Raw genomic sequence first — 27,776 nt, 5'->3', positions numbered from 1 at the left:
TGATTTTTTAGTTGGTGCCAGTGCAAGAACAAGGACCCTCTTCTAGTCTGGCTTCCACTGGTTCTTGATTATTTTTGAGTCAATATCCAATGGCCTTTTTTACTCCTCTGTCAAGGTATATTTGTTAAACATTTCTTCTCACCTGTTTTTTTGATTCCCCTCCCCCTTTTCTCACCATGCCAAGGTTAGACAGATTAGTCCAACTAGGAAATAGGTGACTGCACCTTGGAATCTCAACTTTGTACTTGAAAAGCTTATTCTGTCTCCATTTGAACAAGTTTATCAAGCTGAATTGAGGTTCTTAACATGAAAGCCTGTTTTACTCATCCTCTGGCATCTGCTAAGAGAGCATCTGAGTTGCAAGCAGTTATAGTGAGTCGACCATACCTCATTTTTCATAAGGACAGTGCTTCTTTGAGAACTGATCTTTCCTTTATGCTTAAAGTGGCCTCAGACTTTCTTTAAGCCATATTATTCATCTCCCTGTCTTCTTTCCTGAATCCAAAAATAAGGAAGAAAAGATTTGTTACACTGTAGATGTCCATAGGCAGCACAAGTACTACCTACACAAAACTTGACCTTTCAGAAATGCTGGTCAGCTGTTTGTCTTCTGAGGGTAAGAGGAGAGGTCTACCAGTGTCAAAGCTTACCATTTCCAGGTAGCTGTCTCATGGTATTCCTTATTGTTTCACTCCCCATAATAATGCACTTTCAGGCAGGCCTAGAGCCCATTCCACAAGGCCTTTGGCTTCTTCAGTAGCTGTCTGGAAGTGAGTGGACTCAAGAAGTATTCTAGAGGCAGTCACTAGGTTCACTGTACACACTTGTACAAAGCACTACAAAGTGGATATCTTTTCCAGGTCTAGAAGAGAGTTTGCTAGGGCCATTTTCCAAGGGTTGTAGTCTGTTGGCCTCCTTCCTTTGTTACTTTTCTTGGCTATGATAATATACCCATTTGGCTTAGGCTACTGCAACAGTGGTCTGTACTTGAACATAGTACAGTGGTGTATGTGAGCTTACTGTAACAGTAGAAGTTCTAATAGATCACTGTTGCAGGAGACTGCCTTCTCTCCGGCCCAGAACTTTGTTATTTTTTTCTACTGTTTTGCTGGGGTGTGGATGTTCCATATAGTTGTGTGTTGGGTTTGTATCCTATCCTGTTTTTGTCAGGGGTCTTGGCTCTCTCACTCCTAGCCAAAAAGTGCTCAGAAACTTTTTGTTCTCTAACTGTTTTTATATGGAGCTCTGCTCAAGCAAATAACAGTTGGAGCACATAGCTGGTACCCTTTTTTTTTTGTAAACTGACTGGTCCCAAGGTGTAGGACCCTTTAGCTTAGGCTACTCCAAAAGTGATCTATTAGAACATCTACTATTATGGTCAATTTACTTACATAACTGCACTGTTTCTGTCAAGTTCCCTTCTTCCAGCACAGCTATTTCAGAATATTACAGCTTTGGCATGTTCACGCTGAGCTGAGCCACTTTTCCAACAAGGATTTAAATTCTGTACTTCTAAGCGCAGACACTCTTGAAAAAACAGATATGTTCCTTCTGTTCTGCAGCTCTATTTCCTCTGTTATGGCAACAGTTTCAGCACTGATAATACATCATATCAGGATACTTAAATAACATACAGGTAGGAGATGTGGTTTAAACTTCCAGAGGTCTATATTGCAATGGAATTTTGTGTAACTTCTTTCTACTATATGAAATGCTGATTATTCTAGCAAGCCCATTAGCATTTAATGGAGTATACCCCATAGCTAACTTAGGGCATATGGGTTTATATTGTCATACTTAAGCACGTCATAATTTGCAAATGTTTTATTTAAACCTAGGATTGCCACCTTTTCAGATGCTCAAAGTGGGACATTTTTTGTAGAAACGTGAGATTTTGCAGGGCAAACATTATGCATGGCCAGTGCAAAGGACTGAAATTCACTTTTTTTTGCCAAAATAAAAGCTAATTTTGTAGCATTTGAGTTGTTTATTCTATTTCGTATAACATTTAGGTGTTTCAGCTACAAAATCATTATTTTATGCAACTATTAAAGAAAACTTAGGAAATATATTTGGTCTTAAAAATCTCAGGACATTTGCCATTTTTTACTTTTTTTGTAGGATACAGCTGCCCAAAGAGGGATAGGTGGTAGCCCTACTTAAACTTCCATATTCAATTAAATAATGTAGAAGAGCAATGTAATCATTTAAAGATAAAAATAGTAAGGTTTTATTTTATGAAATACTTCATGTTGGCATACATTACATATCAAAAGTTGATATAAGCCACCCAGAGAGATTATCAGACCCTTCATTCTGACAGTCTTGCATGTATTTCTATGGAAAAGCTAAATAAGTCACTAAATTCTATCCATCCCATATGGAAGAGGAAATTGAATAAGAAACAATTTTCATAGAGTCATAGGATCTTAGTGCTGACAAGGCAGAGTTATCTATGGACCATAATCACTTTGCCAATACATACCCTTCTAAGGCACTTCATGCCTCTGGATGGGGATTCTAGTCTTATGTTTGACTATTTGGGGAGCCATTTATTTTGTGGAGGTGTGTTAGAATGGGGTGGGTTGGGTCTTTAACTTAACTGAATGATAGACATAAATCTGTCATAATAAACTGCTCCATTAGCTTGCCTCCTTTGAGCTATCCAACTCCAGCCTTTCCTGGTTCCTCATCTACCTGTCTGACAGATCCAAGCTGTTAAATGATCTAGCATCTCTACCCCTTTACCAGTCTGTGACAGTGTTCCCCAATGCTCTGTATTAGGACCACTACTATTTAATATAGTTATCAATAAATTGCACAGTGCCTCAGAACATGCCAAAGTAGTCCAATACACAAGTGATGTAACCCTTACCTGCTCTGCCCAAAATTCTATTGTTCTGCAGCAGCTCCCCAATTTTCACTTCCCTCCATAGAAAAACTGACTAGCAAAATCAAACCTAATTTTAAACACAAAAAGACAAAACCTTTTCTTTTCACTCCTAAGTCTCTTAAATGCAAAGGTAACTTTCAAATCACTTCTGCAAATAACACTAATATCAATGTAGTTTCCAGTACTAAATTATTGTGGGTAATAGTAGATGAAAAAAATTACATTCAACCTCCGCATCCAACAAACAATCAAAAAATGCATCAGAAATTAGGTCTATTATATAGAGCAGGACAATATCTGACTGACAGCAGCTGGATAACATCCATCTATCTGCTGCCTACACTTTTGTATGCCTCTCCTATTTTCACCAACTTCCAGTCCTCCCTGCCAACTAAACCAGAGCAATGCTTTAATAAAACAGTCACATTTGTTTACAACAGCATTTATGAAAGAATTGATATCACTGTAGGGTACTAGAATGAGCTGGCATGACTAGAAAAACACTGTTATGAGATTGGAATGAATGTCTTTATCTATTAATTACCTAAAAATATGCTGAACACATGCCGGTCTCTCCTTTTTGGGCCAAGGCTTCTTGTACTTTTGACAATAAAGTCTGCAAACACTGTAGTTGGGTTAAGAATGCTTTATTATTTATGTACAGTGGATATAGATGTCAACCTTATTTGAATACTGCTTCCAGTAACAGTGCTGATATAAATTATGTATTTATATTTTTTATATTCCATTCCTCTTGAATAGTATAATTCATATTCTGGAATGCTGGATATTTGACCAGACATCTTTTCTCATGCCAGTGTGTCTGTTCTGCCTTCTGAGGGTTGCACTGCCATGACTTTCTGCCTATCAGTCCAAAACAGACTAACTTAACTATGTCTGATGCATTTCCTAATAATACCACAACCCTGCAGATCTCTACATGCCTCATTAGCCTTGGTTCCCAAGCCTGTAACATGCAAAAAAAAATGTTTGTACTCAAATGTACAGCACATTCTGTTCTTATCAGTATTCTTGACTGAAGGTTATTTTCACTGATTGAAAGTGCATTCACTGAAAGGGTATGTAAACTGTGAAGCCTGCTTTAATATGGCTGCATTTCTAGACTTATGCAAAGAGAATACTGTATTTTTGTACATTTAAATGATACCCGATCTAACAACTCCTCCTGAGGTACCTGAACACACTCTGGTATCTATTTCTGTAGTTACTTTTAAATCTGAAATATTCTATTAACTGTAATTATTTAGGATTTATTTCATAACAGTTGCCTCTCAAATGGGATTTACTTCTGTAGTTACTTTATAAATCTAGTAATATGGAAAGTGAAGGATACTATAGTGATCACTAGAACTATTATAAAATAAATTTTATCTGGTAAATAAAGTTGCAGTTTTAATTTTAACTACTAGGTGGCACTTGAGCATTTATGTTCTGTTTGGATTGAAGTCCCTACCTTTATGATTTTGTCATAACTGAACAATTCTTTAATGTGTTAAAACTTGTAAACTCTCTTTTTTTACACCTATATAATTATAATATATGTATCTTGAAGCATAATTACCATATACTGTATTAACTTCTGTATGGAAATCTTCAGCTAGATTTGTTACCAATAGTCCTGTCTATTTACCGCTTTAATTTCTATGTCCTGCAATAGATGTAAATATCTGTGTGCTGTAATAGTAGAAGTACATTTACTAAAACCTGTGCTTTCTATATTTCATATCTATATTTTTGTATAGCTTGTTAGTGTTGTTTTTTAAGTTCTTGTCTAATGTACAATAATTATGTAAGGTGCACTGTATCCTGTAAATTAAATTAAGCCTGACCAGTTATGCATGGAGTATATTAAGTAATGATTACTACTAATTCTTTAGATAACTTATCTTAATAAGCATGCTACAAATAATCCTGTCATTTTACCCTTAAAACTAATGACCGAATAATGTTAAGTATGATGTAGTAATGCTTTTAGAAATGTATGATGTAATAAACCTGTTATAAATAATTGTTACTTTACCCTTAAAATTAATGGCTGAATAATGTGAAGTGTGATGTAACTGCATGCTGTATACTGTCTAGTAATGCTGTTAGAAATGTATAACTGAGTAATGTTATGTTCTGAAATCTGAAATATACTATACTGAATGCATTATATTCTGAACCTTGACTGAAATTTACATTAAAGTGATGCATATTTATATTGAACATCTAAAGTAGCTGTGTGTAAATGTTATATTCTGGAAACTAATACTAAAGCAGTACCTTTTCCTGCCAGTGTTACCTGAACACGGATCAAAGCATAAACTGAAATCTGCCAGTGTTATATTCTGGAGACTAAACTATAAGTAGAGAAATACCTTTTTTTCTGTCAGTATTATCTGGACACAGCTAAAAGCATAAACTGAATACTATTGCTGTTAAACAATTGTCTAAGAACATTAAAACATTTACATGCTTGCTTTACCTCTAACCTGGATAAATGCACATCTGTTATATATACACTTTAAATATTTTAGGTAACTGAAGCACATTTAAACTGAACATTGAAGAAATGCACATTTGCTGTATACAAATTTTAGGTACTTGAGTTGTGCACCACAGCTCTTGCCAAGTTTAGGTCTTATTCTGCATTGTCCCAATCATCACTCCTGAGATGTTGTAAGGGCCTCCCTACAGTCCTTTGTTGAATTTTTTGTACACATAGGCCTTCCAGACCTCCCCTTTTCCATCTGTTGTGCAAGGCTTGGGTGGCTGATGCAATATTTTCTTGACTGTATTTGAACATGCAGTCTGGGATATTAACCTGGAAATTATTGTTTTTTTGTAGCAGTATCTCTAAAGCACAAAAACATAGTACCAGGTCCCTAAAATAGCATTTGCAGCTTTAATACTTATAAACTAATAGCATTGCTTACTGCCCTGACTTTATTTACATTTTTCTGCATGAAATAAAATTATGCTGCTAATAAACTCTTTTAAGTCTGTAGGCAAATTGACAATGTACTGTAGTGAACTAAACCAATGTTACTAATCAATACATTCTTGTAAGTCTGTAACTGAACTGGTAATGTACTACAGTGAAATGGGAAGGTTGTAACTTAATTTTTAAATCAAATGGAAACCTCAGTGGCATTGTTGTTCCCTGTCATAACCTCAAATGAAACTGAAGTAGTAATCTGACACAGTATTAATATTTTAATTTTTTTTTCATTTTTGCACCTTTATAAAATTAATCTTAACTGTTGAACTTTTTACATTTACTCTGACACTTGGGTTGTAATCTACTCTTCAGTGTGCAAGTCTCCGCCCACTGTCTTAAAATAGTCGTTACTTTAGCTGATCTCATTTAATTTTTTCAGTACTACTGAATGTTGCAAGGATTTATTATTACTGTCTACAATTTTCTTAGATAAATAGTAAGAACTATTATTGCATAAAACTGTCACTAGTAATATTAAACTAATTTTTACCATATTGTTTTATGGTATACAGTACTGTCTTTAATTCAGCTTGCTGAGCTGGCCTGTAACCTGACAAACTCAGTTATGTAAGTCTGTGCCTCTGGTGTGCATGGTAAACTGCAATTTCTGCCTAAAATATATACAGTCTTGAACCATTTACATGTACACATTTATTACTAGAGTTGAACTGATTTGATTCTGGAACTTTACTTGTCTGTCCTTTATACAAGTATGTGAAGTGTTTTCAGTATCAGATTTGAACCTATGGCTTTAATGAATATTGTTTATCTTGCACTCTTTTCTTGCATGGGATCTGAACTTTTGACTATACTGTCACATTTAAACTGTAGCATTTACTTAAAATTTTGCATTCTGTAAACAAGCAAAATATCATTTAATATTTGTGAATGCTTTTCTGTCTCTGTATCAAAAATTATTTATGCATTGCAATACTTACTACCATAATTTAAATGTCTTAGTATCTGCTAGACAAAACAATAACACAGAAAATTAATTTGCCAGATCTGTAACTGTAAATACTTTATTCTGCAAATTAATTTTGCTGTCATTTCTTGTATAGCCTACACGACATGTGCTTCCAGAATGATAAATGCATACTGTTACCTTTTTTCTTACTAGCCACTCTCAGTATGTCTTTCTGAGCTAAAACGGTGGTAACTTGGCTCTCTGAACTTCAGTTGTGGGAGCTGAACTGGAATTTATTTTATCTTACCCATAAATCTGTGTGTTCCTGTCATAACCAATTTAAATTCTGTACATTTACACAATCTACTGCATACAAATTCTTACAAGTGCCATCTGTTACTACTGAAGTCTAAAGCAACATGCAACTCTGATGATCTGTCCATACCTAGTATGGAGCTATTACACTTAAAACCCTTCATTGCTGTAATCTTTAACCCTTTAAATCCTTACAAAAATACACTTGTGTCTTCTAGTAGAGGACTATTTGTAGCTGAAATTGATGTGCTTTTATTAATTACTATATTAATCTATAAGTTCTTTTCTATAAACAATGAAATATTCTCATTTCTTTTAACCTTAAAAAATGACAGGTAAATAATCTGATTTGGTGCTGGACTGTTGTATCTTTTAAGCTGAAAATCATTTTTTATAGAACTAGCAACAACACTGACTTGAGCTATGGTATACTTTTCTTCCTTATTAAGCCCTGAAACACTAGTAGTAATATTGACTTGAGCTAAGGTATGCATTTCTTCTTTACTGTGCCCTGAAGTCTGTATATCATTTATGCTGGTGTTTACTTAATCAAATGATCAAAATCTGCACTCTGATCCCTCTTACCCCTATCAGTGCAATATTTGCACTGGCTTCTGAAAACAGTAAGGTAGAATTTATTATATTATGAACATCTGCATGTGAAATAGCATTATTTTGAGACATTACAAATGTTTGCTTTGTGTCTTGTCTGGAAATGTGCATGTTACGTATGCTGATTGTATTTATGTTTGTATCTGCAATAATGCAGCTTAACTCTGCATTTTGAATTATATGTAAACTAGAATTTTTTACATTTTAAACATTTGTATTTGAAATAGTGAACTTGAGACATTGCAAATGTTTGCTTTATGTCTGGTCTGGAAATCTGCATGCTACTTTCACCATACTCCACACATCACTGAATTGGCTTGAGCTACCTCACATCCTCACCTACCCTCAACTTCAGTTCACACACAAATTATAGTCTTTTACCCATAAAAATGCCATGCCCCGAGGTGTATACTACGCTTTCTCTCCACCAGTTCTCTGCTGTACTGGCAAAAATCTTCTGTCAGTTCACAATAAAGCAGGAAATGCTCTTTATTCCAGGTGTATCACAAAATCCTGGAACTCCTTTTCCCTTCTGGTCAGATTCCCAAAATGCGCATATCTTCAAAGATAAATTAATACTGTTCTTGCTTGGCTCCTGACTAATCCTGTAACTAAATTATTCCTAAACTACCTTTCCTGTGTAAACACACATTAGAGACTTTCTATTCTCTCTTGTGTTTCTGTCTTCTACTGTTATGACAAAATACATATAATTATATCTGACCTAATGTACTACTACTTAACTTCATCCAGTGCTGATGATGCCGCAAAATTTACTTGTTTATTTCATAATTATCTGCTGTATTCATCCATACTTTGTATGAACTGCTGCTACATGTTACCTGAGCATTCCTTATGTTGTATATGTACTACTGCAAATAGTTCTCATGGAGCTTTTTATATAATGTTACTAAATGTAACCCAAGTATTCTATATGTTGAATATGTACAACTGGTATTATTTCTCGTGGAGCTTTTCTCCCTGTGCCTGTACTGAAAAGGGGTTTGTTTGCCCAGTTGAACTTTACTGTTAAACAAATGGAAGTAAATTGATAAGTAAATCTGGAAGGTTAGATTGTAAATTACTAGTCAGTAGTCTAAGAGGCAAAGTTCAAAAATAGAGCTTTAAGTTTCCTAGGTAGCCGAGTGTCTTTAGTTTGGAGTATCTAAACTCTTTATAGATGTGAATGGTACATTCGGACAAACATATATTTTATAACTGGCCCGATCAGGATAGAGAGGAAAGGATGATTTCTTCTAACTTAAATAAAATATATTTAGTTATAAATTGGGATACATAATAAGATTTTCTGACTGCTGTTGCTCTGTGATGATCAAAGGATAGGAAAATGTGCATGAAGGTACCAAGCGCTCTGATGACTGTATCAGTGTAGATGGGAGTTACTGTGCATACTGTATGCTGCCATTGAGATTTGATTGCCAATGGTGGTGATGCTACTGTTTTCATTTAATTTAAGCCTGTTTCTAATTCACCTTTAATTTGTATGTTTTAACCTTGCTGTCATAACAGGTTATGGGATGCTCAGTGTACAACAAGAGCTTGCTTGCAGATATTGGCAAGTTTAGTTATACATATGTCTTAGTGCTTCAGAGATTAGATTTGAGCAGAAGATACTGAATAGAAAAGTTCCTGATAGTGAGTTCTGAGTAATGCCAATACTTACATTTCTGCTTTCTGAGGTGGAACCTGCTGTTTTAGATAAATGAGTTATTTCTTTTAGCCTTTTTGTAATTCATCTGAAAATTTAAAAGCCTGCATCTAGGCCTTTAAGCTTGTTTACTTTCCACCATGAGGAATATTGTCAAAGGCCTTGGTCTGATCCAGGTTCATTGTATAATCTGCATGGCTGCTTTCTGCAACTTCAGTGACTTTATTAAAGAAGTTTACTAAATTAAGTAGACGTGCGTTCTCTTTCACAAAGTTATATTGTTGCAAGAGTAGAACAATCAAATGTTTTATGCTGGAGCTTATGAAGTCAGATATAATATGGTTTTGCAAATTATGCTGACTAGGTTGAAGGATCTATAGATCTCAGGGTCTCCAGGATCTGAAGTAGTGCCTTCTTTTATGGAAGAGCATAACAGTAGCTGTTTTCCATAACCCAGGGACATACTCTTTGGTTATGCATAAGTTGAGCAGTTTTAGGAGGGATTCAGAGAGGTTGTATTTTCTGCTGTTAATTAAGCAACAGCTATATTATCAGAACTCACTAAGGTGGTATTTTTAGCTTTAGGTAGTGCAGTCAAGACATATTGCATAACAATCTTGGGGGTGGAAGAGACTTTGGGAATATGAGGAACTTTGCTGTCTTTTCCTGGTATGAGGATGGTACTAAACTTATCTACAAATTTACTTGCAGGAGCTTTAGGACTGGAGAGTAAAATATCATTATAAATTAATTAAGAGCAGTGAGCATTGCTGAGTGTTAGTTCTTAATTTTCAGGCATAGCTAAAGAGGAATTTATGATTATTCTTGGCTTTGGATGCTTATTTTTAATTTGTGTTCTCCTTTGATCTCCTTATGGAAACTTTGAATGTTTGCTGATGTCTTTAGAATAGATGGATGTTACTTCATTGTAGACATTAATTTATTTTCACAGAGCTTATTGATACCACCATTCCACTAACTTGGTTCATTTTTACGTTCTTCTGTATATTTGCTTCTGATAGGGACCAGTTGCTTTATGCTGTTGAGTTAGATAAAAGTGAAATTATACGGCATAAGTTATTTAGGGTCTGGAAGTCTTTCAAACTGAATTTTGAAAAATTGTCTTATAGTTTTAATAGGTTGGTCTTTTTTAAGGTCTTCAAGTCAGACATGTTACTTGTAGTAGTTTTAGATGTCCTAAAGGAAACAATTTATAATCAGATTTGATCAGACGTGGGTAATACAGGAGTTCTGCATGTATATGTGTGGTGTTAATGAGGATGAGTTCTAAAAGAATTTGACCTCCTAGTGGGTTGGTTAAATACTTGTATTCTAGTTAGCATTTACTGAGTCTGAATCTTTGGGCTTACATTCTGTGTAGTATGGTTTAGTTGGAGATATGGACGAGTTTATGTATTGCTCAGTGACTATCTGTGTATAATTCAGAGGGTGACCTCTATTTTTTTTTTCATATAATTGCACTTCTCACAGATCAGCTTATGTAGGTCCAGTAGGGACTGGTTGCCATTAAGCACTAGGCAGATCTTACAATATTATATGTGTGGGTATGTGTAGAAAATGCAGCGTTTGCAGCATTGTTCAGCTTGGTACACAGGGAACTCGAAAGCAATTTTTTTTAACTGATTATGTTTTAAGAACATGTTCTGTAGTGTACACTATGTTATTGTTTATTTTTAAGCATCTCTGAAACCACAAAGTGATTTGAGGTACTTATTCAGGAACACATGCTGTCAATAGTTAGTAACCACATGACACATTTCTACTTACTCTACATTCCTATTTGGCATTCTGTGCTTGACTTGTGTTTTTGAGCTGCATCTTCCTTCTGGATTTACATATTTCATCTTAAATCATGGTAGTAACTATAAGGCTGCTCATTCATCAAATTAAAACCTATGCTTCTTTAAGTTCAGACAGATTATTACCAATATTAAGACTTATGAAAAGCAAACAAGTGGGAGCCTGCTTGGAAAGTAAACTAAAGAACAGTGTCTATTTCAACTAAATATTTTTCACTGCCCCCTGTGCCTGTTTATTCATCTAAAATCATATGGAACTTTCAGACAATATGCATTTTTTGAATTTAAACAGTCCCACAATGCTCTTTCTCAACTGTGACTTCACAGAAAAAAAACATTATTTAATCCATAACTTATAGAGAAAGTTATACCTCTCATACTCTCTTCAAAGATGTCACATATATTTTGAAATCGGATGAAGTAGATAGTCTTGTAGAATACAGAGAGGATTATTTTCCTATATATGATACCAGTACATTACTGTGGACAATAAGATGTGTATGGTGTGGAGTGAGTTGTGTGGTATAATTCAGGTGACAGTTATGTTACTTCAAATTAAATCATGTTATTCTGTAGGGACTTAATGAGCCATTAAGGAAAGGCTGTATCAGCATCTGTCATTGACTTAATTCCATTAAGTCCATTTAGATTAGACTGATGATGTTCATAGGGTCATAGGTAGGTACTAGGCTATCGGCCCAAGGGCCAAAGTAGCCAACAAGGTTCCCTGGCTTACGCCACCCAAGAAAGTTAATTTCCTGTACCCCTGTAGAGCAGAGCCAGAGAAGTGATCCCCAGGGTGTATTTCCTATTTCCCATTCAATCATCAAGATTTTTCTTGAAGGGTGCTAATGAGGAACTTTGCTTGACATAGATGGGTAGCTTGTTCCAGAGTATAAGAAGTCTCTGGGACAGGAATCTATCCCTCCAGCATGTCCTGTTTATTGTGGTGACAAGGTTTAGGTCCCTAGAGCGTGTAGCTCAGAGGGATTGGGATTAAGGTGTAGCATGTCCAACAGCTATGGGTTTAACATAGCTTTATATGTTAGGCAGAGATCTCCTCGGAGTAGGTGATATGCTACAGAGTAAAGCTGGAATTTTTTGAGACGGTCAGTGTAGGGCATCTGTTTGAGGCCAGTAATCCTCCTTGTGATGTACTTCTCTGGCCTTTCCAGCTGCTGCAGATGTCTTGTGAGGTACATTCCAAAAGGGGGTTGTACTCAATAATGGGTCTAATGAGTGCCGAGTAGAGGGGAACATTGACTTCTTTTTTTCCTGGACGAGAACCCTTTTGTGATGAGTTGTGCCACATACAAGGATTTCCTGACTACTGTGGCAGTGTGATTATCAAAGGAGAGACTACTGTCCACCTGGGTCCCAAGGTCTATTATCACACATTCAGTTTAAGTAGACTGCCATTTATGTGGTAGTTCATGGGTACAGAGTTTTTACCAAAGGGGATGACAATGCACTTTTTGGCATTGAGCTTGAGGCCATGCCTCTGACACCAGGCATCTGTCTCAGTGAGGCCCTCCTGTAGGATGTCCACATCATTTGGGGACTCGACTATGGCTCTTAGTTTGCAGTCATCTGTGAAATTCGTTATCCAGAGGCCTTCTGTGTTAGCCTGTGTTTCAGAGAAGTAGATACCAAACAGTAGAGGTCCCAGGACTGAACCCTGTGGTACTCCACTTGTCACTGCCTTGAGGTCAGATTTGGAGTCTGCAACTTTTACAGTGTGGGTTCTGTCAGTGAGCCAGTTGGCAACCCATCTTGTGACATAGGGATTTATACCTAGTGTAGTGAGTTTTGCTATAATTCCAGAATGGGAGATGGTGTCAAAAGCCTTGACGAGGTCAAGATAGGCTGTGTGAACCACCTTACCCTCATCTATGGCTTTGGTGACTGCCTCAAAGAGGTCAATCAGGTTCAGAAGGCATGATCTGCCTTTCACAAACAGTTTGGAGGTTACCAATGTCTTTGTTTATGAGTTCAATGATGATACATTCCATGGCTTTGCAGACCAGGCTCATTAGGCTAATAGGATGATAGTTCCTGGCATCAGTGGTGGCTCCCCCTTTGTAGAGTGGGATAACTGTTGCTGTGCGCCATTCAGTGGGCACAGAGCCTGACGTGAAACTATGATTGAACATGGTACTTAGGTGGGGAGCCAGTTCATTCTGAAGTTTTTGTAAAAAGCCTGGGATGTTTTCCGGTCCCATGGATGCTGTGTTTTTGGTTGTAGAAAGTGCAGCTTTTACCTGCATAGATGTGATTACAGGGACTTTGCATTCTTCCTGTATAGATATGGGCCCTTTAGGGGGTGAGAGAGGAGTAAAGTTAGCACTGGAACTATCTGCCAGGATGTTGGCAATATCAGTTGGTTCTGTAATTTTCATTCTGTTGTGCTGCAACTCAGAGCAGATCTGGGTGCTGCCATTGAGATTCTTGACATAGCTATAGAATGCTTTGTGGTTGCCCTTAGAATCAGTGGCGATTTTGTTAAATGTTAAAATGAATGGCATTAAAATAAGCATATTGTAAGTGAGAGTTGTCATGCAAGTAGTTAATTAGGCACACTAAATATGTTATTCTTTCCCTGAAGTTGTTTGCACAACTATGTTGCTTAATTATTTGATTCAAACATAGAGTGTGGTGTTTTTCCCCCAAAATGTTAATCCCATTGTAAACACACTAGGGGTCAGAGAACTATGAGTTTCACATCTGGCTGTAAAATGAAGAATTATGACAAATGTATTTGCTGTGGAGCTTTGATGATTTATGGTTGGAAACAGCTGATGAGCAGTTCATACATAAGTGAAAGAAGCAACTCTAATCCTTAAGTTCATTTCACTGGAGGAAATTGCAGTAAAGTTAAATCAACTGTTTAGCCACCAGAACAGTTGATGCAAGATTCACCAAGGAAGTTTAGGTATGCCCATGTAATCAACTTTGGCAGAAGGCATCCATAGCCCTTGTATTTGACTTCTCTGTTGTGCTTCTTGGATAGGCAGAAGAAGTTCATTTTCTTCGGCTATTATCCTGATTAATTGTGTTGGGTAATGGTATAACGTAGCATAGCCATGGGCTTATTAGCAAAAGCGCTGCAGCCCAAAAAAGTGTGTGTGTGCATATTTTGAATACAAATGTTTTTCAGCATTTCTTTTTATCTTTATTGTGACAGGATGGGAACACTGTTCCGTTGCATTCCTAGTTTTGCATTTGCTGATGACACCTTGTGTGGTAACTGAGAAACAAAGTGAAAAGTATATCTGATAACTGTTTCTTCTAACCGGGAAATGGTTGATAAGTTGACAGTACCCAATAAAACAGATATATGATTTTTTTAAAGCTTTGAATGAATGTGTAAAGTTAAACTATATCGAGGCTTACTTCTGGTTTGACTAACGCAAGTCATTTGAGCCTGGCAGCATGCAATTTTTTAATGTATATTAATATAACATATTTGCAATATATATACACAAGAAGGAAGAAATTCAACATCACATACTGTTATGCATTGTTAGGAATACATTGAATAATCGAGGTAATCTTGTACAGTTACCACATTAAGAGTTTTGAGAGTTTTGGCATTTCAATAACAACATTTCAAGGCTATCTTAGCCACTAAGTGTCTTAGTATGATTGATAAATCTTATTCTGTTCACTTATTCAATTGTGCATAGGATTGCTGTTAAATTTAAAAATTCTTTAAACAAAGGAGCTGAGTTTGGTTTCCAGTTTTCTAATAACTATTGTAGCAACTGCTAAAAGACTCCAAAATACATTATGTTGCTTGGCTTTTACAGATACAGGAAGTGCAGTATTCATTAGTATTACTGATCTAGTTAAGGAATAATTATCAGACCAAAACTCCCTTAAAAAACATACTTATCTCTTCCCAATATATGTTTAATTTTTCACAATCCATAAACATGTGTCCAATCAGCTTTTATATCTTTACTACATCTCCAACAAGCTGAAGAAGTCATTTTACTAAACCTAAAGATTTTATAGGGAGTAACAAACATTCTGTATATATATTTACACATAAAACCTTTCCAGTATAAACTTGAAGAAGTTTGACTAATTGATTTAAGTAACAAAGTTTTATTCTTGCCATCTATTTAATCACTCAATCCATTACTATCTAAAAAGAACAAGAATTTTGCATCAAAATTATCATTATTTATAATTAACTTATATAACTTGCACACACTTCATTTGTAGGTTATTTTACCTTTGATGATTGCATTCATATATTTATATAGTAAGGGAATAGTGTTGTGTTCTGTTCCTCTTCGCTCATATTATCTTCAGATTCATCCAATTTATAATCTTTCATTAACTATTCTGGTGACTTAACTTTTCCTATTTCAAAGCAATCAGACCATAATAATCTTCCATTCTTTTCAGTAAATTTCATTTTAACAGTCTTCTGAGTTTTCTAAAATCTAGAGTATGTGCAATGGAAAAGCACAAAATTCCCATTTTTGTTATTGATGGAGTTTTAAAAACATATCTCTTAACTGTTAATTGGTTTCATATATGCAGAGTTTAAAGATTGAAATGAATTCCCTTCTAAGGTAAATTTTAATAACCCGATGAAAAGATGGTTACATATTTCTAATTAATCATAGTTAATAAATTTATATGAATTTAATATAATCTGTTCCTGAATGTTTTTCCATTGTCTAGTGTAAGTTTAGTCTATCCAGAGTATAATAGAGTTAACATTTGCAGCAATAGAATAAGATTATACATCTGGAAAGCTAATACCACCATTATATGATTTTTATAAGCAATTCTCACCTTTTTGGATACCATAAGAATGAGGTCAACATTTTCTTTAAAAGTATTTTATTGGGTATTAAAGCTGTTGAATGTGATATATATATATATATATATATATATATATATGTGTATATGTGTATGTATATATATATATATATACATATATATATATATAATATATGTATGTATAAAATCTTGGGTAATATAATCATTTTAATAAGTACTAACCTACCTTGAAAAGTAAAAGAAAAAAATCTATTTTAATAAGTATTTTTCCATAATATTATTAATAATCTTACTTGCATCTTGATAGATTTTTTTTCCTAAATATTTATTTTCCTTCACGGTTACATTTATCTTTAAACTTACTCTCTAGTAATTGACTTAATGCTCAAGTTTCACTTTTATTATTGTTAAATTTCAGCAACAGTTCTTTTTGAATCTTTTCAATTTCTTCATCTATTTCTTTGATTGAATAATTTAAATTTCCTATAGTTAGTAAAATATCCGCAAAAAGCTGTATTTTAGATTGACAATCCTTGTTAATCAGGAATCCACAATGTTTTCATACCTTGCTAAGGGTTTGATAACTGATGCAAAAAGTAGAGGTGACAAGGGATACCCTTGCTTTGTGCCTTTGTTTAAAGCAAATCCTTGTAAAATGTAATATCCAGTTTTAACATATGCTTTGGAGTCTCTGTACAGGTTTTTTTTAATATTCTGTTAAATTGTGCTGAAAATGCAAACTCTTCTAAAATTTTATACAAATAGCTCTAGTCTACAGAAGCAAAAGCTCTCTCGATATCTAAGCTGACTAGGGCCAATTTCTTGTGCATTTCTTTTGCTAAATCTAAGATAGTTACGATCCTTTTTATATTATCTATTGACTATAAATCCTGTTTGATCTTTATTAATTAATTTATATGGAATATCTTTTAATCTTGTACTGAAGATGGAATTAAATATTTTATAATATACATTTAATAATGAAATGTGTCTATATGAGGAAACTAAGTTATTATCCTTTCTTTGTTTAAGTGTATGTGAGATTACAGAAAATTTCAATGAGGGAGGAATTTTTTTGCCTGTCTGAATTATCTTGAAAATATCACATAGTAATTCTAAAATATTTAACTGAAATAGACTATATAATTCCACACTTAAACCATCTAAACCTGGAACTTTGCCATTTTCCCATTTTTTAAGCTTTTTTAACTTTTGTTAGGCTAATACTTATATTCACCAGTGATATTTGTTGGTCATTAAGTTTGTTAGTAATATTTTTCTTTATCATTATATACTTGTCAATTTTGTAAGCATCAGAATTCTTATTTTATCTTTATTAAGCTCCTCGTGGAATTTTATAAGAATATTAAGCATTTCCTATATGAATGAGGTAAGCTCATTAGTGTGAGGATTTCAGATTTTGATTTCTGCATTTTTGCTTAACATTTGCTTTTATTAACTAATCTGTTGATTTTTTGAAGCAATCACATAACTGTGCAATTTTATTTTTTCTAAAGCTATGTCTACTTTATGCATTAAAACTGTTTGATAGTTTGTCAGTAATTTTTAATGACTTCATTATCTAATTTCTTTGTTGTTCAAACCTCACTTTGTGTAACTCTTTATCCCACTCTTTTATTTTATTACTAGCCCATCTCCCCATTCTATCTTTAATGTGTATTTTTAAGGAGTCCCATAATATGACTTTACTACCCTGACCACTGTCATTTAAAGATAAAAAAAAATGAGTTGCACTTTAAGGTACCTCTTAAATTATTTTAATTTTAACATATATATACTGGGATTATATAAATAGTCATAATTTCCTTGTATCTATAAATATATTAATACTTACTGCATTCTGATCTGATAAAGGACAAGGAATAGTGTTAAAATAATTCATTTTATTAATTAAAACTGTTGAGGCATAAATCCTCCCAGTTCTAGTTTGAGTCTCATGCACGTAAGAATAATGAGTGACTAACAATGAATTATCGTCCGGTTTTATGATTACATCAACTAAATTATTACTACATATCCATCTGTTAGTGCTTTAGCTGATGCCAAATTTTTAACTTTCTTTGTTCAGTTGTATTTTCTATACTAGCTATGCACTTTAAATCCTCTGCTAAAATTAAACTACCCTTCCAATAACTTTGTAGTAAGTTTAAGTGATCTTTAGCCACTCTTACACCTATTCCAGGGATTCAGTAAAAATTAGCTAGTGTATACAGTATGCTATTATATTTAAGTAATATAAATGTATACATTCCTTTGGGACTGTTAATGGATTCTATGACCCTAGGCATTACAGTAGATATTCTCCAAAGTATAGTACTTCCTCTACTCTTTTTGTTAAAAGTGGCAGATGATAACATTTCGTAAACTAAATTATTTAAATATTATATGTCTGTGTCTATCATGTGAGTCTCTTGAAAGAATATTGAGTCTTCTCTATTTAATTTTAGATATCTCATTAATGATTTCCTTTTCTTGCCATTTTAATCTATTTACATTAATAGATAGATTAAAATCATCCATGCTGTATATTAAAAAAAAGATTTATTTTAAAAAATAAGACATGTTTAGCCATCACATTTATTTAATTGTATCTAAGACTATAATGCATTCCTCCAACACGATCTTAAAATTTTAATTTTTTTTTATTCTTTCTTTCTACAAACTAAACTACTAAAGCTTACAAATAAAACAAAAAAGGCAAGTCTATAACTGTATTTATTACTAATAAAACATAGTCTAACATGGACATCAAAGTTCCTAGTTTGCCTATCAAATAGACAAACTACTGTACTATCTCTCTACCTACCAATACCTAAAAATTCATCAAAAAACTAAAACCTACAGTGACTTACAAAAAATAAATATTATATTATAAACAAGTTAAAATAATAAGAGACTATTAGTTTGGGTGCATACTTTACCATTTAAAACCATTCCCCCACTACTACATAAAAGTTTAATAATCCTCATCTGTTAATCACAAATATTAAATAGTCCAACAAATAGTGTGCTAAATGCCTATTTATGTAATAGTGAACAGAGGTAATCCAGAGGGCTTGAGTGAAGTCTGATATCCCACCAGTAACCAAGAGGGTGACAGGACTAACAAGAAACAGAGCATAAAGGATCAGTTGGGATAAAATAACTTTAGCTGGCAGACTAGGGGACTCTCTCTCTCTCTCTCTCTCTCTCTCTCTCTCTCTGATGCCCTCCTTGTGAGAGGAATAAAGACATCTTGTTGAAGTTTCCAATAGTTTATTCAGTTAAGTAGGTAGGTGGATGTGAGTGGACTAATCCTTTATACTCTGTATTTATGTAATAATAATATAAATTATTCATTAATTATTACAAAATTATTTGCTCATTCAACATTATTATAACTAAATTTCTAGATAAATAAGTACAACAGAGTCGGATCTGAAGAGATAACAATATCTGTAAACCTACAGGTGACAGGTAATCTTATCATACTAAACTATTATACAAAAGGAAACTCAGTGCACATATATATATATATATATATATATATATATATATATATATATATATTTATCATGCTAAAAAGTATATATATTTTATAGATGTAACAAAGCTCTGAATTAATTTTAAAAGTACAAGTGCCTATATCTTAAAATTGTTTAACATGCTTAATATGATAAATATCAAAATATGTAAAAAAATACTGTAGCTTATGAAATTAATTCATAAAATGATGTGCATTACTGAGGTCAAAGAGAATGTCCTGCTATTTGTATGGAGTTAAAAAATTGCAGTCTATATTATATTCAGAAGTTACAAAGTGCTTAATTCAAATCATATTCTCCCTTCTCATGTTCAAACATATTGAAAAATCTACTTTACTTGCTAATCAAAATGGATGTACTGATTTGGCAGTATAACACTCAAATTTCAGCTCTGACTTATGAAATGAGTTATTTCAGGTAGTTTTAGTGAATCTAAGATACTATATCCAAAAAGCTTCAAAGTTCACATGACCAAGCTTCAAATTTCAGCTTTCAGCATATTTTCAAATAGTTTATATGATTTTCTATGTAAATTATATGAGCTCTTATACATTTGCATTTCTGCCATATGCAGGTATATGTAACACACATCTTTCTTGTGAGCACTTTATTATTTAAATATATTTTCTCTCTTATTTGACCAGTAATATTTTACCTTATTCTATATAACTTTATTTCTAAAATGTACTATCAAAGAGCTATTTAATCACCAGCTCTCTGTGTGTATATATTTAACTTTCTGATACTGCTCTTTTATTATTTCTTCTGTGTTTGCATATTATTTATAAGATGTTTACTCTTCTTATTAATTCTAGTATTGCAAGCAATCTTGATTATATACACAAGAATACCTGCTAATTTAATTTGAATGGGGATTTTTAGCCATAATGAACTGCTGTTCTGATCTTAACTTCACATCCTGACATTAACACAGCATGTTAAAATTACAACTCATAGCACACAGCAGCTGCTAATTTCCTTTGTAAGTTTCTCATTCTTAATTCTTTTAAACTGTTATAATCCGTAGCAAACATCTAATTTTGCTTTTCATTAATATGTACAAAGTGAATAACAGCATAAGCTATTAACATTCAGTAAAATGTAAGCAAATTATATGTCAACAACAGTTCAGTATAAAACATTACTGTAGCTTTTCTTTTACCAAATTTTCACCTTTACTTCTAAACAAATATTTAAAAATATATGTTATGTTAAGTAGGGTACATATATACTTGAAAAAAGTTCCTTCTTGTTTTTGCAGACATCAGTGATGAACTTTGACCAAACTTTTCTTCAGAACAGCTCAAGAAGCAGGCGGGAAGCAAGATAAGCAAGAATCAAGCAGTTTCAAACAACTAGGACATTCACTTGTTTTCAAGCTTAAGTGTTAATTGCTTCATAAATGACATGTGAAAGGAAAATGTTACAGAGGAACAAAGAAAAAATCACCAGCACTTTAATACTTCTAATATGCATATTACTTAGATCTGACATTCAGTTAACCCAGCAATGCTCAAACTAAGCAAAGTTAAACAAATAAAGTACAATTCTTAATTTAGACAGTTTTAAAGTTATAAATTCTATTGCTTATAATTTAATGACATTCTCTTAGGAAGTGTTTGTTTACCATATAGAAATACACTTGCAAGTTTAGTTAAATGTAATATATTGAGTATTTCAGTGTAGATGTAGTAAGACAATAAAAAGATTATAAATACATACACACTCATGTTTAGAAGTTTAAAGTCCAGTATAAACATTTCACTTAAAGGATGAAATTGTTGATTCAGAAAATAAAAGTCCTGCAGTCAGAGAATAAAAGTCACTCATTTTAAGCTTTTTAATTTTAGAAGCAGTTTTCCAGGATTTCAGCATTTTCGCTTGCCCCCTCCAGTGTGTCAAATATTTTAGTTCCTTCAGAAAGAAATAATTTGATCTTTGCAGGAAATGCCAAAGTGGTTTTAATATTGTTCTTTTAACTTCTAAATGGGATTTTATTTTACTCATTGCTTTACTGGAATAATCATTGTTAAATCTAACTACTTGTTCATTTATTCTAATAGATTGGCTGGGCTATGTTGCTTTTAATATTTGAGCTTCTTCAAAGCTGGACATAAATTTAACTGTGATTGAACATGGTAGTGAGTTTTCCATCTTCAAAGGTGCTTTCAGGGATCTGTGTGCCCTTCCAGTTGCAAAATATACAGTTACTGGAAGATTTAATGTTTTATGTAGCCAGGTTAAGCAGTTTATTATATTATCTCCCTCATGATTTTCAGGTATACCATAAATTCTAATGTTATTTTGTCTGTTTGTTTTCTAAGTCATCAACCTTATATATGAGCCAGTTATTTTATTTTGAAGTAGCATGCAAGATTTTTGGATCTCTCATCGAGGGTGAATTTTATGGTTTATTATACCAGACTTCCAGCAGTTGCTATTGGGCTTTATATTTTTTTTTCCCTCATGAACAGCTGTGCTTCTTCCTGTTACCCAAAAAGCCACTAATAGGCATAGAGAAAAGTGCTACTGTAACAAGTGTTTAACCTTGCAATCACCTTTAAAGTGGTTTCTGTCTATTCTATGCCTCCACCTTTGTGCACTGATTATAAAGACTCTCTCTCTGTCTGCCCATTTTTTCTTTGTCATGCCACTTTGGGTACTATGCTTAGTGCATGATAGTGGAAGGGCCATCATCCAGGCATCTCTGAAGAGTGATTGTTTTTTTTTTTCACCTGGCTTATGGAGTTTTTTTTTTTTCACCTGGCTTATGGAGTTCCTCCCAGCAGCATAAGTGAGCAGAGACCCTGGAGTTGCAGGCTCTTTTGTCATTCATATTTCTGTACATAATACTCAAACATAGTTTGGTAGGTGCTCATTCTTTGTCATGAAGCTGTTGGTTTTTAAACACCCATCTTCACTATGTTTCTGACTTTGCAGAGGAGAAAACTACACCCCCCAGAAGGATGAATGAACCTGTGTTGGCCCTCATATCTATCCTGTCCACACTGGCTGCTGCACTGCCTGAGTCACTAGTTGCACTTGGGTCCTGTGGGTCACATCAGGACTTCATTTTGCCTGCTCCATTGAGCTAACCTTTCACCATTAAAATGTATTTGGAAGTTTAATGTAGTTGGAGCAGTAAGAAATTCTAAAAATAGTTTCTCTTTTAGAGGACATAAACATAAATGGCAGAAGCACAGAAGACTGAAAATAAAATCCTGAAAAACAAAATTCTGATATAATGCCAGATATATTTAAATAAAATAATACAAAACATGGACATAATTGATCACATTTAAAGTAGTAACTTTTTTGAGGAAGAAAGACCCCCCCCATTCTCCCATAAGCCTCTACTCCTGCTAAATATATATTTCAACTCCAAGGTTACACTTCATTGTGAGAAGAAATATATACCAGTTCCTTAGTAAGAAAGAAACATTAATTTTGTCTGCTCATGTTTTGTATTTGTTTTTACATATATCTACAGTATTATAGCAGGGTTTTGTGTTTGAGTTTTGTACCTTTTGAGATTTTATTTTCGGTCATATGTGTTTCTCTTTTTCCAGTTGTGTTTGTCTTCTAAACATCTCAAACTTTTAACACAAGAAATCTAGACAAAGCTACAAATAATGGGAGGACAAAGCCCCACAAATAGGGACACATTTGAAATATTGCCCTTATAAACTTAGAAAGTTGCTAGAATAAAAGGCTTTTAGTTGCCAAGCATTTTCTGAAAGATGTGATGGCTGAAACCCAAATGTCTGCAATTATTTAATGAATTCAGTCCTCAGTGATTTGCCAGAAAGCCACAAATTTTATGAGGAACAGACCAGAAATATGAGAACAAAATTTGAACAGTTGGGAAGTAAGCTTCTTAATGAAAAGCTTAAAAAGACACAATATAAAATATGCTTGAATGAGGTTTGGAGATGATGCTTTCAAGAGATGCCATATGCTTGACAAAACTGTAGAGAAGAGCCATAGTCTCGACTCATAAGGGATGAAATGCTTATATGGCAACCTTTTATTAAATGCTACAAAATACTTTATTCCTGATTATATTTCCTTACCCTTTTAAACCCTCAGTGTTGTAGTGCCTTTCCACGGTTAAAATGTACCCCTTAGAGTATTTCATGTCATAGGTTTCAACTGAACTTGTGTTCTGTAAGTCTTGTATGAAGGTTGCTGGTCCCGTCTTATCTTGCTATTCTTCATATCATACAGTTAAGAGTGTTATCTTAAAATATTAGCTAGTGTTCCACTGGTCTAATAACAGGCATGTGAAAGTATTTGCTTTCTTTTCAGTCATGGTTTTCTCATGCAAGTGTCTTATAAGCATACACCTATTCGTCTGCACATTTTGCTCAGCTTTGTCACATTCAGTAGTCTGTACTAGAATGCAATGCACATTCTCCCCTGCAGCTTAGAATGCAGGTGATGCGTTCTTAATTCTGTGACTGATGAGGTCACAGAAGTCAATGTTGGTGACGCAAAGGTCCCATCTTACTGCTTATTCTGAAATATGCCGTCTTCCTGTTACTTCTGTAGTGGATTTATGGTTACACTAGCAGGAAAACAGGGCCATTTGTATTTCCAGCCTTGACGAAACAACCAGCTGCTGTCTTCATCATTCCTAAATATTGTACTTTGTCCCAAGGTTACTTATTTGAAGCAGCTGCTGAGAGTTGATCAATTTCATTGTACCGAATGCCTCCCTACTTGAAAACTTTGCTGTGTGCTTTTTGTTTAATTAGTGGCTACCAGTCCTATCAATTCCACTAGTTATCAGTGTGATTCTTTATCCCCAGAGCTGCATGCTCTGAACACTGTGATGCTTGCTTTGTTTCTGATTTCTGTCATAGTCCTTGCACTATATTTTGTTACTGTGTGTGTCCTGCATTGTTGCTGTTGAATGATTAGCTCATTTTCCTTGCTAAATTGGTATCTCTGTTTTTTCCCCCCTCTTCAGGGAATGGTCCGTTCCGCAGAGTACATCAAGAAGAAGTTGGAACAGGACATGATTCTCTCTCAGGCATTTGGACGAGATCTGGTTTGTAATTTTGTTATTTGTGTGTGTGTGTGTGTGTGTGTGTGTGTGTGTGTGTGTGTGTGTGTGTGTGTGTGTGTGTCTGTGTGTGTGTAATAAACTTTATTCCCTCAGAACACAGGTATTTTATCCTCAAATAATTTGACCTCAAAGTGAAAATATAGTGAAAGGGGCAGATGACAGCTTTAAAAACATGCAATAAACAATGAACCAGCTGTAGTTAAGTCCTCTGAGTATTCATGAACACCACAAAAAACAACAAACAGATAGAACAACACTTAATTTATTCGCAAAATAGATAAAGCTTTCAGAAAAATACCCTTCATCATTAAATAAAGCATGCCACATGAGAGAGAGAGAGAGATAGATAAACTCCCAGTAATATGTTTGAGAAAAGCAATGTTGTCAATATTACCTCATAACACTTGGGCCTGGATTCAGTTCTCTGTTAAGGTGCTTTTAGTGTGGAATTTCAGTGAAATTCTCCTAATGTCTGTGATTTATTGGCAGTTTGTTAAACATTGTCAAATTGCTAGGCATATGTATGTGTGTAGATATGCATGCTCATTACAATAGATTGGCATTCCATACGAGACCGCGTCCTGCTTTGGATCTTCTACTTGCTGGAATAAACTCTGGCCCTCTGCAAGCCTTATAAGGATAAATTTAATTTTTACTTTATTTGTTAATCGGATAAGTGAACTGGCCCTTTTCAGTTTTTTTTTCAGGCCACAATGCAGTCATCAGTGGCAAGGGTAGGTATTTTATTTGCTTGCTTGTTTGTTTGTTTTTAAGGGGCAGTGGACTGAATCAAGTGGACCTGTTTCAGTAACAGCACTAAAAATGTATGCAGTTTATAGAGAGGTATGACAGATCAAACTCCCAATACGAAAGTGAAGTACATAAATATACAATTGGTTACCTTAAGTTGCTTAGTTAAAATAGAGAAACAGCTATTAAATGTGGTTTGCAAAATGTAAAATAGTTGAATACAGTTATTGTTGATTTTATCAGTGTTATTGGGAGAGGGGGTGAGAAAAAATAGTGTGAAGATGAGGAGAGACTAGTAAGAGGAAAAGCAGGGGCAGGCTGTCCTGTCTTTGAGATGAAAAAAAATTCTAGCTTTAAAGGTTGAAAGTATTAGTAGAGGGAGTCTCAGGCCTTCGGTAGGTTTTGGGATAGAGAAAGCATTGCCAGAGCTAGTAAGGTTATTTATTATGTGGTCTGTTTAGAATGAGGGCACTATTTGCATGAGATCTCACTGAGGAAGTGAAAACTGTGAAGAGTAATTTTTATGAAAATTATGGGGTTTTACCAAGTTTCAGGATTTTGAAGATTCGAGTCCGAAGAAAAAAGTCTTTACAGATAGGTAGTCTGTATGAGAAAGAGTGGTACAATTATTCTTAAAATTTTGAGATAACAGGATAAAGTGATAGATGTTTTGGGGGGCACAGTCTGTAAAGTGTTAAGGCTTTTGTTGGAAAAGCTGACAAGAAATGAGAGACCGTATTTGAGTAAATGTTAAAGAATTCCCTTTCCTACAGCAGAGTGACTTTTTAGGGGGTAAGAAATGTAGAAGTTTTTCAACATGCAAAGATTATTGGGTTAATTTTAGTTTTAATAACATTTATTTGTGAAGTTGTTGATAGGATTGGGTCTGGATGAAGTTCTATGCATTTTAGAGTAGGAATAAGCTCAGTGGAGTGATTATAATAGGTGATGAAAATATTTGGGAGGGGTGACTAATTTGATTCTAGCTGGATTTCTGAAAAAATACATTTCTGGTTTAGGATGAGATGTTTATGCTGTATCTGAGAGAGGAGCATGTTGAGGTCCTGAAGGAGTTCAGACCTTATGGTGTCAAGTGAAGGGTCACAGTGGGTAATGGAAAGATTATCATATATGAGGATGTCGATGAAGTGAAGGCCAGAGTGGAGTGAGTTTATGTGGAGTAAAAATAGATGTGGACCAAGGGCAGAACTCTAGAGGACTCAAGAAAGAAGAAGGTCAGGGCCAACACTGTAGAGTAGAGGCTAACTGGCTCTGGCAACCCGGGCTAACTTAACAGCTCATGCATCTGAAGATTTGGCATGGAAAGATGGACATGCACGTGCAGGGGGGAAGGATGTTCATTGGAAATATTCCATGAGGTCTGGGATCAGTTGGCATAATGGCTAAATGCCTCCCATGCAGAAAGTACAGGGTTCGATCTTGACCTCTGACCAATGCCTGTATGGAATTTTCATGTTTTCCTTGTGTCTCTGTGGGGTTTCTTCCACCTCCAAAAAATATGCTGAGTAATATGCTGAGTGTCTCCATCTCAGACAACCTAAGAATGAAACTGTGGTTAGCAGCTCAGACTCTAGATGGTGCCCTATAAGGGGAAGAGGTGTGTAGACCATCTGCTTTGGGCATTTACTGTGGTGTGCAGTATCCTTAAGACAGAAGAACATGGATCACAAACTGTACACTATGGAAGTGTTAGCCACCTGATGGTGTAAGAATCTGCCTCTAGATGATCTGGTCATGTTGAATGTGGCCAAAAATGAGTATGGGTATTTGCCAGTAATAAATGGGTTGCAGACCCAGTCTAACCTGCACCAAGGACCCTTGATAACAGTGGGTGAGGTGTATGTGCCCCTGTTGGCCAGTGTGTGCCCACAATAAAGGCCAGCAGCCCTAGGTCATTAAGCTACTGGCCCACTGATGTCCAGCTGCCCAGCTTGGATTACCAGAGTTTACTACTTAGGAAGAGGACTGGCTAGAAATGGTGTGGAAATTGTGGTGAGGTTGAGGCTTCAAAGGATAGTGAAGAATGTCTTCAGAAATAGTGACAGACTCATGGCAGTCAGACTCCAGATTAATAATAGAGCAGTATTCATAATCTCACCCTGTGCCCCACAGCAGGGTTGTGATAGTGAGGGAAAAGAGTACATTCAGATGGCAGTTGCAGGGCCTACTAGATAAAGCAGGACAACAGGAAGTGGTGTTGATAATGGGTAACCTGAATGGACATATCAGGTCAGTCAGAACAGGATATGAGGACTGCCTGGGTCCACATGCTGGGGCAACAGGAATAAAAAATAAGTCAGTCTAGACTTCTGTCTGACAAATGGCTTGATTGTAGCCAACACATGGTTCAGAAAGAGAGAGAGTCACAA

The 27,776-nt window shown here is 34.7% G+C and overlaps 1 protein-coding gene across 7 annotated transcripts in view; it reads left to right on the top strand.

Moving 5' to 3' along the window:
• The window catches only part of DAGLA (diacylglycerol lipase alpha), a 2,305,179-nt gene that overhangs the window by 1,973,106 nt on the left and 304,297 nt on the right, over positions 1 to 27,776 (top strand). For all 7 annotated transcript variants that reach the window (XM_044059505.1, XM_044059506.1, XM_044059501.1 and 4 more), the window contains one exon: positions 24,538 to 24,618. In XM_044059505.1, coding sequence (XP_043915440.1) covers positions 24,538 to 24,618 — 81 coding nt within the window. The remainder of the gene's footprint in view (positions 1 to 24,537; positions 24,619 to 27,776) is intronic.

Source organism: Protopterus annectens, chromosome 17.part0 (genome assembly GCF_019279795.1).
Source record: "Protopterus annectens isolate FY-2018-M chromosome 17.part0, PAN1.0, whole genome shotgun sequence".
Taxonomy (NCBI): domain Eukaryota; kingdom Metazoa; phylum Chordata; order Ceratodontiformes; family Protopteridae; genus Protopterus; species Protopterus annectens.
Note: the sequence above shows the minus strand (reverse complement) of the source record. Positions and strands in the feature narration are given on the sequence as shown.